The sequence below is a fragment of the Bison bison genome, unplaced genomic scaffold (genome assembly GCF_000754665.1).
Source record: "Bison bison bison isolate TAMUID 2011002044 unplaced genomic scaffold, Bison_UMD1.0 scf7180017864163, whole genome shotgun sequence".
Lineage (NCBI taxonomy): Eukaryota > Metazoa > Chordata > Mammalia > Artiodactyla > Bovidae > Bison > Bison bison.
In genome coordinates, this window is record NW_011494735.1 from 2,411,505 (window position 1) to 2,429,852 (window position 18,348).

The 18,348-nt window shown below is 38.6% G+C and overlaps 1 protein-coding gene across 2 annotated transcripts in view; it reads left to right on the forward strand.

Annotated features, from left to right (window-relative positions):
- Nucleotides 1-18,348, forward strand: part of PTPRR (protein tyrosine phosphatase, receptor type, R) — a 276,685-nt gene that overhangs the window by 153,935 nt on the left and 104,402 nt on the right. The window contains exons 4-5 of one of the 2 annotated variants that reach the window (XM_010841511.1): nucleotides 1,548-1,703; nucleotides 9,900-10,010. In XM_010841511.1, the coding sequence (XP_010839813.1) occupies nucleotides 1,548-1,703; nucleotides 9,900-10,010 (267 nt within the window). Of the gene's footprint in view, nucleotides 1-1,547; nucleotides 1,704-9,528; nucleotides 9,618-9,899; nucleotides 10,011-18,348 lie in introns of those variants that run through there. The other variant, XM_010841512.1, reaches the window with a different exon arrangement.

Consider the following 18,348-nt stretch of genomic DNA (forward strand, 5'->3'; position numbering starts at 1 on the left):
CTCCCAGCCGCCGCCCCTGATGCTTTTGAACTGTGGTGTTGGAGAAGACTCTTGAGAGTCCCTTGGACTGCAAGGAGATCCAACCAGTCCATTCTGAAGTAGATCAGCCCTGGGTGGTCTTTGGAAGGAATGATGCTAAAGCTGAAACTCCAGTACTTTGGCCACCTCATATGAAGAGTTGACTCATTGGAAAATACTCTGATGCTGGGAGGGATTGGGGGCAGGAGGAGAAGGGGACGACAGAGGATGAGATGGCTGGATGGCATCACTGACTCGATGGACGTGAGTCTGAGTGATCTCCGGGAGTTGGTGATGGACAGGGAGGTCTGGAGTGCTGCGATTCATGGGGTCGACTGAACTGAACTGAGTTATGATGGCACCTGAGGAAGCACAGTATAGTGATTAAGAGCAAGTGCTGTGGAGATAGACCCAGAATTCTATTTCATTTCCAGTTTGGCCATGTCCCAGCTCTATGACCTAAGGCAGGTTCCTTAGGTTCTTTCATTTACAACATGAAATGACCATAATACCTCTGTCCTGGAGGTAACAGCTTTAAGGCACAGGGGAACATGACAAGTACAAAACAAGGGTCTCTCCCTACTGTCGTTGCTATTAGATCATAAACTATTTGAATTATTATCCACATCTTTCACATCAGCATTATGTGATATCCAGTTGTTTTCTGTTGTTTCTGCAAACACAGAAACATTTTTTCCTGGATTGCTAGCTGTCCTCCATTTTATACCTGACTGAACATCTGATAAATTGCATTCAAAGAAAATATTCTTTAAAAAAAAGAAAGTTTTCTAGCAAGATAAAACCCTGTGTACTGAAAAGAAAAGCTAACCACAATTTTCTTTGTAAGTGTTTTGTGTAAGTTGTGAAAGAGAATCTATCAGTGACAGCATCATTTTGTGTAGCGTTTGTTTTTTATGGGTGTGTGGCACATCAGCCATTTATGGTAAGAAGTCCTCTCACCCTGCCTCAGCAAATGAGGTCAGACTAATAGGAAAGTAACATGATATCATTGCATAACACATGCATTTCTACCGAACAATAGATCTTTAGAGTGTGACATATTTAAGGTGAAAAACAGGATCAGGGAAGTAAGTTCAAAGACAGCATCACCTTCCTTAGTTAGTTCAGTCTTCACATTAATGCAAGTTATAAGATGGGGTGATGATGTCAAATAATTGTACTGTTAAATCAGATTTTGCTTAGTTCATTCAATTTTAAAATACTTCTTTAAACACAATTTCTCAGGAAACATCTGAACAATGTATCTCAAAAATTATAGTATCGAGTGAAATATAAAATTAGAAAACTAGACATGTTAACTCATTGAAAGAAGGCCATTTGAAGATTTGGGACTTTGGGCTGGTAATTTTAAGTGTACAAGAGAATACTTAATAAAAGTGATCTCCAAGATACCATTTAGGACTCTAAGGTTCTGGTTTTCTTTAATATTTCTAGAGGAAAAGCAAAAAATATTTTCCAAATTTGCTTCACATGTCTACTAACATATACAAATAATCTGCTTTTACTAGGAAAAGAAGAACAGTGTTGAACTATTTGTGTCTCCCATAAATCGGAAAGCAGGATTTTCTGATGCTCTGCCATCTGAAGAAGTGCTGCGTTCACTCAATATCAATGTTTTGCATCAGAGTTTATCCCAGTTTGGAATTACAGACGTCTCCCCTGAGGTAGGTTGTTGCGTGGAATATTTCATTTAAAATTTGCACAGTTAGTGTGACACAACCCAATTCTAGGAGACTTTGAGATGAAAGCTGTTGATTGTGTGTTAACTGATAATATAAAAATCTCCCTGAGGGTCAAAATTCTCTTCGCTCTGTGTATTTTTATTCCTTAAGGAAGTTCATTTTCATATCAAAGTTTCACTTTTTGACACTTTCTTCTCCAGTCTTTATGGCCTTATAATTTATTTTGACTTATTCAACAAAATGTCCAGAAGAAAAGTCATTTAGATATATTTGTCAATTGATTGCTTATTACTGAGCTGTTCCAAAAAACACCCTGATATCTTTCCTCCTCGACAGTTTTGCTTCTCATTGTTTTTGCCATCAAATGGTCAATTTTCCCCACTATTAAGTGGAAGTCACTCAGTTGTGTCTGACTCTTTGCAACCCCTTGGAATTCTAAATAAAATAAATTTATTTATTTTAGGCTGTGCTGGGTCTTTGTTACTGGACATGGGCTTTCTCTAGTTGCAATGCCTGGACCTGTCATTGCGGTGGCTTCTCTTTTTGGGGAACACAGGCTCTACGTACATGGGCTTCAGCAGCTGTGGCTTATGGGCTCTAGAGCGCAGGCTCGGTAGTTGCCATGCACAGGCTTAGTTGCCCCAAAGTATACGGATCTTCTCAGACCAGGGGTCAAACCTTTGTGCCTTACACTGGCAGTCAGATTCTTAACTACTGAACTACCAGGGAAGCCCACATGTATGTGAAAGTGAAGTGAAAGTCATTCAGTCGTGTCCAACTCTTTGCAACCCCATGGACTGTATAGTCCATGGAATTCTCTAGGCTGGAATACTGGAGTGGGCAGCCTTTCCCTTCAGGTCTCCCGCATTGCAGGCAGATTCTTTACCAGCTGAGTCACAAGGGAAGCCCAGGAATACTGGAGTGGGTGGCCTATCCCTTCTCCAGTGGATCTTCCAAACCCAGGAATTGAACCGGGGTCTCCTGCATTGCAGGCGGATTTTTTACCAACTATCAGGGAAGCCTACCTTGAAATTAATATGAAATGTGGTTTTTCAATTGGTGAGAAACCCAGTCTTTTGAACTACGAATATTTCCTTTACAGTGTTTTCTAAATTTGGCACTTTTCAGATTTCCCCTACCACCTCCACCATTTTCATTCCTAAATAAACCCAGTCTCATTTTTATTTCACCTTGCTGTGTCCCACTCTTAACAAACTTGCTAGAATAAACATCATCCCAAATAAACATAATTAAATTCACAGAATCATAGAATTAGACCTTGAGAGAACACATGTGGACATTTCAAAGATACAGAGAGTAAGGCCCATAGAAATTAAGTGATTTCATCAAGATGACAAAGCAAGTGAAGTATTAAGCAGTATTTAGCATCTAGACATCTTATTCCTAGTCTATCTCCCTTGGCAGTGAAGCATACCCCCTCTCATTATACCAAATGTCAGGTGTGGTATAAAAAGCTTTGTTACAAGATTGAGTTTGAATCCCAAAGCCAGCATTTAAAATGTGTGTGTGTGACCTTGGGTAATTTAGTCTCTGTGAAATTCAGTCTGTCTTTACCTAGCATCAGCCTCTCTGAGACTCAGATTCTTCATATCCTACATGAGTATAGAGAAAGAAAAAAGAGAGAAAGAAAGGAGAGAGGAGGAAGAAAGGAAAAGGAAACAAAAGAAAACAGAAAAGAAAAAATTGGGTATAGTCCTCATCTTATAAACTTGAAATAAGAGTAAAATTTTTAAATGTAAGAAAGTACATGGAAGTCATCACACAGTAGATACTGAACAAATATAATTTGAATGCAGAATGAAAATGTATTTCATCACTGAACCATGACTGTAACAACAACCTCCAGCTGGTCTCCCTGCATTTAGTGTTGTTTTCTTCCCTGCTCTCTCCACCACCAACCCCAACACATACACACACACACACACACACACACACACACACACACACACACAGTGTTTTCTTTCTTGCCACCAGACTAATCATCCTAAAAGCAAATCCGGCCATGCCCTCCTAATGTCCTGATTCTCTGTCGGCTTCCTAAATCCTGCGGGATCAAGTCTGAATTTCTTACTGTGATATATGGTTCTTTGTGTACAGAGCTTTATTATTGTTGAACAACACTCTCTTTGGTTTACGCTTCAGCAAATCCAAACTTAATAGGCACCAGGACACCGCACACCATTTCTTCTCTCCATGGGCTTGTGTGCATGTTGATACGTCTACACATATTTCTTGTTTCAAGATCAGTCTACTGTATGGTGAAGCCTTCCCTTGTGCCTCCACAGGCACAGCTGCTGGCTTTGTGTTCTCATTTCGTTTAGTACCAAGACGTATCCCCTGTTGGCCTGCAGGGCCATCTCTACACTGTTGTTCCTTGAGAGCATGTGCCATTTCATCTTCTGTGTGTATCCAGTGCCTTCATTCAGGGCCTGGCGTACAGTGGATGTAAAAATAGCCAAGAACTGGGCTAGGTGGTGTCCAAAGTCAGAAAAATAAATGCATAAGCAAACAAACACACAAATAAAATATGATTTTTGCTTTTGGTGAGTTCTATTCATAACGGGTTGACAAGAGACAAGCAGATAAGGAGAATACAGGGCTACAAAAACATAACCATACTGTGCTGTGGGGGTTTTTAGAAAGAAGAAGACACTTCATACTTCAGAGAGACCAGGAGAAGGAATCAACATGAGCTCAAACACCCAGACCCCTCCCCAGCCCTCGCACGTGACCCTGAAGAGGCTCCCTTTTATACATCAAACCAAACTCCATGCCCGTAGTCCAGGCCGCTCACAGACTGACTTGTACACATTTTGCTCTGAACAACTCATCTCTAAAATTTAAAAAAGACCATTAGATTAATTTATACCACTACCCATCCTGGGTTGGAAAGATCCCCTAGAGTAGGACATGGCATCCTGCTCCAGTGTTCTTGCCTGGAGAATCCTGTGGACAGAGGAGTCTGGCGGGCTACAGTCCATGGGGTTGCAAAGAGTCAGACACGACTGAGCACGCGCGCGCGCCCACACACACACACACACACACACCCATAAGCTTTCAGTGAATAAGTGTGTTTCTTTTTGGTGCTTTATTCTGCATTTAAATGACATTCTGAAGGCTTTAGGAATATGGCAGCTTAGCGAGTCATCTAGATTTCCGAACCAAGGGAAGCTCACCATACCAAAAATTAGTTAAAGTCAAATATTTGAGGTGCAACACACCTCAGGCTGGTGAAGGCAAGCAGTCTAGCCTGAATGCCTGTCACAGAACTGTCAACTGTTAGTAGACCTCAAGCCTGTACTGCATTTGAATAATGAAAGTGTATTTGATGATCAAAATATGATACTGTCTGAAAGAATTGTGGGAGTCTAACAATCTAGGAAATCTAGAATATGGGAATTTTTATATTACAGGAGACTAGGATGTGTTTTAATTGGATATAAGGAACATTTCATCAAGGACTGGGGGATTGTTGCAGCCTTTTCTTCTGGCACTTCTAGAATGGGCCCAATGATACCCTCTGACCAGAAGCTCTAACTGCAGCCAGGAGAGAGCCATCTTCAGTGTTCACAGGCCCTTGCTGGGAGCTTCAGACACAAACAGTCCAAGAGGCTCTGCAAGAGCATTTGTTGATAGTTCTTTAAGCTGATAGGTATTCTGCGAATTTTCCCACTTCTTTATTCATCGTTGTGGTTCAAGTGTAATAAACAGCTTAAGCCTCAACCCATTCTTTCACGTTTCTAATCCCCAAATTATAGCCCTGTTATGGTAACGTGGTTACTACCAGAACAAAAAAAAGGAATACTGGTATTTGGGGTTTTCATCCTTTGCATTGATTACAGAACATGATGAATGCTGTCTTGAAGCATCCATTTTTACACTTTTATTAATTACTTCCAGGGAAGGATGTGTTTTTTTGTTGTTGCCATTTATTTATTTGTTTGATTTTATTTAAATCAGAAATGACCCTTGGGAAACATAGACAAATATCAAATAGAATTCCTCTCACTTATTCATCTGTGTTTATTTCGAATTTAAGTTTCTTGAGTGACAAAGACATTTTTCTTTTATATATTTTCATATGATACTTATAACATTGTAGGACCTCAAGTATTGTTTAAAGATGTTCATAAAGATTGAAAACCAGACTTACTCTTTCCTAATAAGTTAAATAAAATTAAATTCAGGGAAATAAAATTAAATTCATTATTTTAGTTTCTATTTTTAAATGTGTTTATAAATTAATTAACTGTCTATTGAAGCAGTACATTCTGCATTGATAGTGAAAAAAATGATTTAAGATTTTGTTGTTATTCAATTGCAAATTACCCTAGTTTCACATGTCTTATATTTCAAAGGAGGATGTTACCTTCTTTAAATAAAAAGTCAAGGTAATGACTGATACCTTCTTGGAATGTTTACAAAGAGAAAAAATCATACCAAATAAATACAAAACCTAATTCATGAGTTTGGTGATTGTTCCTTTAAACATTAGCCAGTTGTCTAAACAGTTATATAGTCCTAGCCATACAGTGACAAGAAGGAATACAATCAGTGTTAACATGGGTCAGATCATGCATACCAAATTGTTTACCTTGTGCATGATATGGTGGAAGTTTGGCATTTATCTAACAAAACCATATTGTTATATGATCAGTTCAGTTCAGTCGCTCAGTCATGTCTGACTCTTTGTGACCCCATGGACTGCAGCATGCTAGGCTTCCCTGTCCATCACCAACTCCCAGAGCTTGTTCAAACTCATGTCCATCGAGTTGGTGATGTCATCCAACCATCTCATCCTCTGTCATACCCTTCTCCTCCTGTCTTCAATCTTTCCCAACTGGGGTCTTTTCTAATGAGTCAGTTCTTCACATCAGATGGCCAAAATATTCAGCTTCAGCTTTAGCATCAGTCCTTCCAATGAATATTCAGGACTGATTTCCTTTAGGATTGACTGGTTGGATCTCCTTGCAGTCCAAGGTAATCTCAAGAGTCTTCTCCAACACCACAATTCAAAAGCATCAATTCTTCAGCGCTCAGCTTTCTTTATGGTCCAACTCTCACATCCATACATTACTACTGGAAAAACCATAGCTTTGACTAGATGGACCTTTGTTGGCAAAGTAATGTCTCTGCTTTTTAATACGCTGTCTAGATTGGTCATAACTTTTCTTCCAAGGAGCAAGCATCTTTTAATTTCATGGCTGCAGTCACCATCCGCAGTGATTTTGGAGCCCAAGAAAATAAAGTCTGCCACTGTTTCCATTGTTTCCCCATCTGTTTGCCAGGAAGTGATGAAGTATTATATGATACATCTCATTAATCTGCCTAAGTCAATTAATTAACCAGCTAATTTGTAACATTTCCATTTTATTCTTACTCTGTATGCTTCACCTTTTTAAAAAGATATAGCTTTTAAAGTCTCTGTATTATCTCCCCTAGCAATGGAGATATTTCCCAGTATTTGGGGTCAGAATTGGTTGTTTTTTTTTTTTAAAAAAGGAAATTATAATGCATCAAATTATTAAACAGGATGTAGAGAAGTCATTGCTGTCAGTATAGGAAACCGCCCACTTTTTAAATAATCAAACCAAACAAAACCCAGCAGCTTCTTCCACTGCCACAGAGTTAAAGGGAAAGTGATATGGTTGTGAAATAAGACGTGAAGATAATACAGTATGTTGGTGTGACCTGGCCATGGAGCCTTTGAATCATTGAACCCTCAGTCCCCTGTCAAAATGTAAAAGGCATCACAGTAACCTTATACAAAGGTTAGACTGGAGATTTTGTGAATTACAATCTTATGATTTGTGGGATCTTAACTACAAACTTTTGCATTTACTACCCTGCCCTTATCAAGGTTTTTAGATCTCTGTACAAATATAGTAGTGCTCAGTAGGACCAGCATGACTCAAAGGAAATCTGTTTACCAAGAAAGTGCAGTGACTAAGTTCTAGGAGTTCAAAACATGTGTCTTTCTAACTAGGGGTAGGGGGATGGGAGGTGGGAAGTTCATTCCTCCATCATTACTGCTTTGGTTAAAAGAGAAATCATAATTGATTTGTCTTAAGCAGAAAAGAACATGTTGATGTTCCAGGAGGTGTTGAACTATAGCAGGAAAAAAATGAACCAAATCAGGTTAGGAACACAAAATCTCTTTCCACCCACCTAACCACTCCTTTTTAATCCAAATTTTATATGAACTAAAGCTCAAATCCTCACACTTAAATTTGACAAGTTTATGCTGCCTACTTGAAGGCTTAAGTGCTTTGCTTTTATAGCAAGCAATAGATGCTATTTAGTTGCCAAAAAAAAAGCTTATTTCCATATTTATACTTGATTTCTACAAGAGTTTTCTTTTCTATTAGTTTCTAGCTATGTTTACAAAGACATTGGAATAAAATATGGTCTGGCTAAGACAAGTTGTCACTTGAACCCAAGATTTCCTTTTTAGGAGGACATATGAGTTTCTACTTATCTGACAAATAAGCATTTTCAGATTCTCCATCAACTTACCACTCATGTATTTTAAAAACATGCATTAATCATTTCTTGCATCTATAAATTTGTCTCTGTCTTAAAGAAGGCAAGGTATTACATTGAATTTAAGTATATTTTACAAGCAAAAGAAAGGGAAAGTAAGCTACTTCAAGCAATAGAAGTCTTCCTCACATAGTTATCACCACAACTGAACTCAAAGATCCTTTCTGTTCTGTTTTGTTCAACTTGCCACCAAGACTCACTTGAGTTTCAGGACAGAAGTTTTTCATAAAATATTTTTCAAAAGGCAAATATTTCTTTTTGTCTAATTTACAAATGTGGAATGCATTTTTTAAGTCTTGAAAAATAATTAACAATGATTTCAAAATTCAGACACCTATAAGAACAGGTTTTGCTGAAGACTTTTTTTTTTGAGACAATTACTATTTCTTTCTCAGGATTCTATAGGTTGACTAGGATCAGCTGGGTGGCTCTTCTTTTCCACATAGTATAGGCTGAAGTCATCACAGTGGTTGCATTAAGTTGGGAATTCATCTGCCTCTGGAATGCTCAAGATGACCTCTCATTCTCCAGAGCCACTCTCTTTGTGGTTTTTAATCATTCACTATCCTATTGTTTAGGGCTTTCTTAATCACTGGAGACAGTTCAACTAAAGGGAAGAAAAATCAGACTTCAACAAAATGTAATTTTAGATGAGTGGGAGCATTCAACTTGATTTAGCTTTATATGTTTTTCCTATTTGTGGACCATTTGGTTTCCAGCTAAATTTTCTTTAACCTAAATCTGTAAATTTCACTGAATTATAAAACTTGTATAAAATTATAATTTATATAAATTATAAAACTCCATTGCATTATAAGATGTGATATTAGTAGATGCATTTTTTAAAAGAATAGGTAACATTAAACTAAATCACTCATTGACATTTTATTCATGCTATTTCTCTACCCTTTCACCCCTCAAATAGTAAGCTAAGTTAATAAACAAACAAACAAATAAAACTATTTTCCTTTTATTACCTACCAAATAATTTTAGATATTTTGATGCTCCCTGTTGATTTCAGTAAAATATAAAGTCCTAACAATTTATATGGCTAAAGTGGTACATTCATCAGATTTTGACAAAATAGACTGGATTTTTAAAAAAAGATTTCATAAAAAAAGGAAGGAAATGATCTCGACATTGTTGCTCTGTTTATTAATGCATCATGAGACTGCACCTGTTTCACTTTTGTTTCAAAGTTGAGAGCAGTATTACAGCACATAAATCAGGGTGTTGGTGTTGTGGGAGGAGTCTGAAAACAGAGTAAGGAAAGCTTCAGAAACAATTTCCTCAACACAGAAAAGAGCAGAACTCTCTCACCTATGAACCAGGTAGTTTCTGAGAGAGAGCGCGAGGGACATTAACAAAGGCTGGGGCCCAGTATGCCATGCTGGGCATGCTTGCTCCTATACAGGAGATAAAATAGTCTTAATGTATGAGAACAGCAATCTGATGTCTCAGATCAGTTTGAGAAGCAGCTCTGGCAGCGGGGGATGTAGGTGTGTTCTACTACACTGGATGGAATCAAGCTAAAAATATGTTTAGTGTCTGATAAGAACGCCAGTCTCTTCAAGCTCTCATTTAACGTCGGACTTTCTGTTTTGCTTTCAAAGAAAAACGTTTTACAAGGGCAGCATGAAGCGGACAAAATCTGGAGCAAAGAAGGATTTTATGCTGTTGTCATTTTTCTCAGCATCTTTGTTATTATAGTAACGTGTTTGATGGTAAGTTTGTTTCTTTATATATTTCATCTTTTACTGAGCCCACCATTTGATATTACTGGATACACTGCCATTAAAAAGAATGTTGGAAAGACTGGGAATAGAAGCAAGGCTCTGATCCTGCTAGGTTGCAAATATTTCACATCTAACAGCAGAGTGAGAGCTAAAGGAAAACCTATGGAATTATGGATTCTGACCTGCAGAATAAGGCTATAATTGCACTGAGGCTTTTAGTAACTTGATCAACCCTGAGAATGAAGTTTCAGAAACTGATTTGCCGAGGTCACTGAAACCCTCAAAGTCATTTAAATCTCATGGGTGCACTTTGGGCTTGCTTTATTTCTTCTTTTACATCATCTTTATGCAACTTGGGAAAAATTTTTAAAGAAATATGTCTTAGGGGTAAATTTACTTCTTAATGAGAAAAATTAAGGTTTTCTTATTTTTAATGCACCTTGAAAGCACTTGATGAAATTCCAGTCATGAAAAGATGATTATAGGCTACAAGGCTAAACAATCCATAATCAACTAATTCTTAGATGAAAGAATAATGTAAAGTATAAAAGCATACACTGCAAATAGCTCTGTAAATGACAAGTTATAGATATGAAGCCTTTAAGAGTATATTTCAAAATTTTTAAAATAGAACTCCAAATAAACTTAAACACACTAAAACAGGCAGTGCTTCTTGGTGTTGAATGAATTAACAGTTACCTTTCTGACATAATGATAAAATATTCTGTTCTTTTGAAAATTCTGTGATATAACTTAAAATATTTGAAGTTTATAAATGGGTTTTAATATATTTTTTCCTATGTGCTACATTATTCTTAATTTTGCACATTTCTAAAAGCATTCCCTCCTTAGTTTTTAAATGCCCCCTGCAAAAGACATCACTCCAATTATGCTTGCGGCAGTCAACAGTGTTGCTGAGTGTCTTAATGGGTTTTGTTTATTTGTGCTCCTTGTCCTGGGAAGGGGTTTATATTAGAAAGATTAAGGCTCAGTTTGGAAAGATAGAGGCTGAGTGGGTCTCAACTTCAAGGATATAAAACATTAAGGCCTTAAATAGGCTAAAGATTGGCATATTTCCTAGAATCTAAGCTTTAGAAAGTAGCAAGTTTCCAGTCACCCTAGAGTTCCCATCATCATGAATTCAGCGGCATCTTCTATGGGTCAGGCAGTCAGAAAGAAAACTTCTAAAAATTGTGACATGATCAACAAAAGAATAATTTAAGAGTGAGAATGCAGATTTTTATAGCTAAATAGTGGAGGTTATGGGTAAAAAAATTTAATGAAATTTGGAGGTTTTATGGAAATTTTGACAGACACCTCTGGACATTTTTTAGGTAGTATATGATATGGTTCTTGTTATGGTTAATTGAGTTTTAAAATATGTGGTTCTTTTTTTCTTTTTGTAATAGAGGGAATCTCAAGTGTTGTCCTCTATCTTATAAGTCACAATTACAGTGTTTTTCTGCTTGGAACATTGGAAGGAAGAGGAAAATAGAAAGGGATACAGAGAGATTCAAGTGGAGATTGTATCATGTCTGACTCTTTGTGACCCCATGGACTGTAGCCCTGATAGATCAGTTGGTAAAGAATCCACCTGCAATGTAGGAGACCTCAGTTAAATTCCTGGGTCAGGAAGAACCCCTCGAGAAGGGATAGGCTACCCACTCCAGTATTCTGGGCTTCCCTTGTGTTTCAGCTGGTAAAGAATCTACCTGCAATGCAGGAGACCTGGGTTCGATTCCTGGGTTGGGAAGATCCTCTGGAGAAGGGAAAGGCTACCCACTCCCGTATTCTGGCCTGGAGAATTCTGTGGACTGTATAGTCCTTGGGGTCACAAAGAGTTGGACACAACTGAGTGACTCACTTCATTTCACTTCATTTCGGACTGTCGCCCATCAGGTTCTTCTGTCCATGGGATTTTTAAGGCAAGAATACTGGAGTGGGTTGCCATTTCCTTCTCCAGGATCTTCCCTATCCTGGGATCGAACCTGCATCTCCTGCACTGGCAAGCAGATTCTTTACCACTGTGCCGTCTGGGAAGCCGCCTTGTACAGCAAGTAAATACAAGATCCAGAAGAGCAAAGGCAAGGATGAAAGGAAGAAAGTGGGAAAGCAGATTCCTTAGCAGCTCGTGAGCACTAGAAGGCTGAGGGAGTCAGAGCAGAGGTTGCTATTAACTTGTTAGATATGCTCCAAATTCTATATCTATAGCTCAGAGTGGATCCCCACGTATCCAACATGATTGGATAAATTCCCACCCTACATATTGGTCTCCAGTAGCAATAGAACCTGTAGTCACCACACATTAAACTACCTGGAGCCAGGGAACAACTGACCCCTCTTTTCCCAAAAGCTGCAAAGCATCCATGTAAAATCCAAAAATCTAAGTCTGCTCCAATGTTGCTGGAAGAAACCGAGAATGAAATGTTTCAAAAGTGTGTAGGCGATTGCTCCCTTCAGGGCTGGCAGGTAGATTCATCAATTCATTTAATCCAGAAATTCCTGCAGTGGGTTCACTGTGAGCCTGTTGGACCTTTGGGCAAAGGAAGGAACAAAACAGATAAGGTCCCTGTGCTCATGGTGCCTATTCTCCAGAAGAAGACAGAGACAATAATTTACTGTTTTAAAAAATTAAATAGTGTTCATATTCTATGATTCCTAGTATATGACATTCTGGCAGAGGCAAAACTATAGAGACAGTAAAAAGATCAGTGGTGGTCAGAAGTTGTGGGGGAGAGATGAGTAGTTCAGACTTTTAGGGTAATGAAACTTTTCTGTGCGATACTTTTACAGTAATGCATACATGACATTATGGATTTGTCAAAACCCATGGAACGTACAGCATCAAGAGTGAGTGAGCCCTAATCTACGTTCTAGACTTCAGTTAATGATAACATAGCAATGTTGAGTTAATTAGTAACAAGTATGCCACACGAATGCAAGATGTTAGTAATAAGGGAAGTTGTTGAGGGAGGTGGGGGAGGGGGCAATATGAGAGCTCTGCTCTCTGCTCAATTTCTAATAAACCTAACACCACTTCTTAAAAACAAAGTTTGCTTATTTTGTAAAGAATCAAAAGCATTAAGTGCCATGAAGAGTTTATGGTGAGATAATAGTGAATGAGTGGAGCAGAGCAATCAAAGACAACTGAGGTATCTGTAAAAGTAGGGACAGGGCCTCCCTGGCAAAGGATGTGACAGGTGGAGGATGGAATGGAGCAGCTGACGCTGAGGCAGGAGTCCTCTCTGGCTTCCAGGAGAAGGGCAGAAGTTGTTTCAGGCAGAGCTCTGATGTGATCTGATTTGTGAATTTAAAAGATCAGAGTCTCTGCTGGTGGAGAGCAGTTGGGGATAGAACTTGGGGTGAAGTGTTGGAGCAGCTATTGGATTAGCCTGATGAGAAATATGATGGTGGCCCTGAGTTAGGGGGTGGGGGCAGAGATGGAGAGGAGTGAAGGATTGGGATTTATTTGTAGTGGAATTGAAAAGACTTGCTGTGTGCTGATTCTCTGGGAGGAAGAAAGAGAAAAACGAAGGATGACTCTCAGGTTATTTGACTGATAATCCGGATGGTTGTGTTTCCATTTCCTGGGAGAGGAATCCATTCAAGATGGGGAGTAGTGAGACAGAAGAAACACTTTTGATTTGTATCCCAATAGATTTTGAATAAATGAAAGAAAGTAGTAGAATGATATGTTTCAAACAGGATCTTCCATTTTACTGTGAAAGGGTCAATTTAAAAAATAGAAGGGGAATCAGCAGTATAGAAAGGAATTAATATTGATAGAAAAATAACTACTACCTGTTACACAGGAATACGATGAAGTTAAGTTTATCTGATACAACTTAACCACTGACAAGTTCACATGGAGGACTGGTCAAATGTGATTCTCTAAAATAAGCTTATCTTTGTACATGTTCAAGTGTTTTTGATAATGATCTTGATTTAAAGTAAGTTTTTTCCTCGGATCTCTCTGTAATAGTTACACTCTCACTCTTGTGACTTTCAAACAAATATATTCTGGTTTCTGTTTCCCATAATTTTGTTGATTGCATGGCAAAGGAAAAGATATAACTCAGAAATTTCCCTCTGGCATTAATTATATTTATGAAAGATCAAATGCCATTATTTGTGTCCAAGCCTTCCTCATATCATAGAAATGAAAAGCATGTGGTTTTATTATGAAATTATATAGGTAAATTACTGTCACGGAGGATTACATGCTCTGTAACAATAACATAAGGCTTGGCAAAATTTTTGAAATATGGCATATTGTTTACTTTCCTTAAAATTTAAAAAAAAAAAAAGTGTGTTGCCAGGCATAAAATTAGACACGCATGACATTTTCAAATGTGTGACTTATTTAGCACCTCTCAAATGTGAACGCAGAGTGGGTGGCGCAGCAAATAGACAAATACAATTTTCCAGGGAAAAACGTGTGGGCAACTTCCAGTCCATTCAGTCTGTTTTAGGTGGAGGAATATATTACTGAGAAGAATTAAAACTGGAATAAATAATAGAAAGAATGTGGTTTATCACCTGCATTACATCTCCAGTGCACTTAGAAGTTTATTAACAAGTGCAGAAGTATTTATGGAATTAGGTAGAGTTGTCTACAGACCAGATTGCTACTGGAAAGCAATTTGATTTTATTTGTTTTTGGCTGTGCTGGATCTTCCTTGCCACATGAAGGCTTTCTCTAGTTGTGGCGAGCTAGGGCTGCTCTGCATGCTGGTGCACGGGCTTCTCCTTCCATGGCTCCTCTTGCTGCAGAACACAGGTTCCAGGTGCTCCGGCCTCAGTAGTTGCAGCACATATGCTCAGCAGCGGTGGTGCACAGACTTAGCTGCTCTGCTCTGCAGCATGTGGGATCTTCCTGGACCAGAGACTGAACCCACGTCCCCTGTGTTGGCAGGTGGATTCCTGTCCACTGCACCACCAGGGAAGTCCTGGAAAGCAGTTTTAGAAAACACATAAAAAGTAGATGTTTGGGTCAATAAAATCTCTGCCCGTGGAAGAGCCATCAATATGTCATTCAAAATGTTTGTCTAGTCATGGTCTTGGTAGTGGACAAAGCAAACTCTCTATTGGACTACCTAATGTAGCCTGAACATCACAAGGAAAATTCATGTCAAAGGTGAACATATACAGCCACACTTTTCTAATATGTTATAGGTAATTCCTAGTGGTTCAGGAAATGGGACTAGATTCCGAGCTGGAATGCTTTGGTTACAGAACCATTTTCCAAAGTAGACATATCTCTCAAACTAATTTTCTGTTTTTTTCTGTATTAATAGAAACCATTCAGCTCAAAATACAACCCTCTCAATAATAACAAAAATAATATAACAACTATAATAACTAGTTTCTTCCAGGCAGTACTAAATGTACTGCCTGGTACTAAACAATATATTTTTAACACACTTCATTGACATACAAAAATCTGTACATGTTTAATGTAAACAATTTGACGAGTTTGGAGACAAGCATACACCCATGAAACCATCACCATAATCTATGTCATAAATATATCTATCAGCTCCAGTAGTTTCTCTTTTCCTCTTTATTATGATTTGTGCTGTGATAAGCACACTTAACGCAGTATCTGTCCTCTTAGCAAATTTTAAGTATACAGTACAATAATTTATTAATTATAGACTTTGTATATAAACACAATGTATTTTAGTTTCCTAATTTTACTGACAAGGAAACCAAGATCAGAGAAGATAAGTGACTTGACCAAGAACAAGCAGTATGTGGGTGTCTGAGAGCAGAGGTGGGAATTCAAATCCAAGTCTATCTGGATTAAAAGTCTGGGTTCTTTCCCGTGATTTTATATGTAAAGGGATCACACTGTAGTTTCTTCAAATCCTGTCACTCTGTCTTGTGAACATCTATTTCTGGCCACGAAGGAGTCTAGAAATCAATGACAATGTCTGTGTTAATTAGAGACATTCAACTCAGGCAGACGTAATAAATGTGTACTACCATACCTGCTGTCGACACAGCTCTATTTTACACCTAGTGCCTTGTACTGGACATCATTTTTACACATCTGTCTCTTCTGGAAGCCTGTGAATCCCCAGAAGCGAGGACTGTGTGCTATCTTTGCCCCCACAGTGTTGTTCCTGCAATGTAGTAACAAGCGATTCACATTTTATTCAACTAAAAGAAATGAATGAACTGTTTCAGAACTAACTGTAAACTACTGCAAAGGAGAAGTGCTATGACTGTTAGTTGGTGGCATCCTCTTGAGATCTGAACATATTTTAATCCAAACAGATGTTTTTTGTGTTAGTCACCTATGAGTTTTATTGAAATGTATTTGATGTCTGACACTGCATAAGTTTAAGCTGTACAACTGAATAAGATTTTTAAAATGAAAATTATAAGCTGCAAAATAACTTTATAGGATTATTTTAAGCTTCCTCTCATTTGTTTCTCTGGTTTCTCTGGTTCTCTTCCTCCTGTTATTTTTTTGCTCCTGCAATAGTTTTGATTTTTACAGATTCTTTCATTCAATATTCCATTCTCTTTCTTTTTTCAAATGATCAACTGAGTGTGTTGATAATCCCAAGATTTAAACAGAAAGTTCTTAAAGGGAAAGTTATATTGACTTGCCACTCCAACAGCAAGCTTTTAGGTACAGTTTGGAAACAAAGTCCATTCATATAGAGAAACATACATATGGTATATTCCAGATCTCGATCTGCACAGAGAAAAATTTCTGACAACACTTTTTCAGAGGCTTTGGGAAAAAGATGGGGAAGAAGATCTGTGGGGATTTAAAAGACACTGTAGTGGAGAATGATTATAGGAATACGTCAGGAAGCCTGGATTCTAAACTTCATTTCTAACTTGCCATAAGTCACTCAACCACGGATTTAAATGTGAAGTGACTGACTATACCAGGTGATTTTTAAGGTCCTTTATACCAGTTTCTCGACAGCAGCACTGCTAACATGTTGGCCTGGATAATTCTATCAGGAATGGGGGTTGTCCTGTCCATTGCAGGGTACTTAGCATTCTCTCCAGCCTCTGCCCTGGAGGCCAGTGTCCCCCTGCACACACCCTAGTGCACGCTGTATGTGTGTGCATGCTAAGTTGCTTCAGTTGTGTCTGACTTTTTGCAACCCCCTTGACTGCAGCCCACCTGGCTCCTCTGCCCATGGGATTCTCCAGGCAAGAATATGGAGTGGGTTGCCATGCCCTCCTCCAGGGGATCTTTCTAACCAAGGATTGAACCCGTGTCTCATGTCTCCTGCATTGGCAGACAGGTTTTTTACCACTAGCATCATCTGGGAAGGCCAGTACCATGACCAAAAGACATTTCCAGATGTGGCCAAATCTCCCAGGAGGGCAAAATTCCTGCTGGGAAGTGTTGGGAAACACTTCTGTAGAGCTTAATTCCATGACAACTGCTCTATAGGCCAAGTACCAACCTCTCCAGTTCTTTTCACATTTTGTCAGACAGACCAGCTCTCTCTGTTGAATATTTAAACAGTTCTTAGGACTATTGTATATTCTCCAGGTTCTGCTTCCCCTAATTAAAGGTGTAGAAATCAGCTTTTACACATACTGCATAGATATAGATTTAAAAAGTGACCTCTAACCAGAGATGAAGTAAAGAGATGATTGTAAAATATGCGGCGAGGTTCACCACCAAGAACATAAGCTCATGAATGGTATAGGAGGACTTTGAACCAGAGCTTGATCCAGCAATCCCACTGCTGGGCATACACACTGAGGAAACCAGAAGGGAAAGAGACACGTGCACCCCAATGTTCATCGCAGCACTGTTTATAATAGCCAGGACATGGAAGCAACCTAGATGTCCATCAGCGGATGAATGGATAAGAAAGCTGTGGTACATATACACAATGGAGTATTACTCAGCCATTAAAAAGAATACATTTGAATCAGTTCTAATGAGGTGGATGAAACTGGAGCCTATTATGCAGAGTGAAGTAAGCCAGAAGGACAAACACCAATACAGTATACTAACGCATATATATGGAATTTAGAAAGATGGTAACGATAACCCTGTATATGAGACAGCAAAAGAGACACTGATGTATAGAACAGGCTTATGGACTCTGTGGGAGAGGGAGAGGGTGGCAAGATTTGGGAGAATGGCATTGAAACATGTGAAATGTCATGTATGAAACGAGATGCCAGTCCAGGTTCAATGCACGATGCTGGATGCTTGGGACTGGTGCACTGGGACGACCCAGAGGGATGGTATGGGGAGGGAGGAGGGAGGAGGGTTCAGGATGGATTTTCTTTTAAAAATTAAAGAAATAAATCCAAAAAAAAAAAAAAAAAA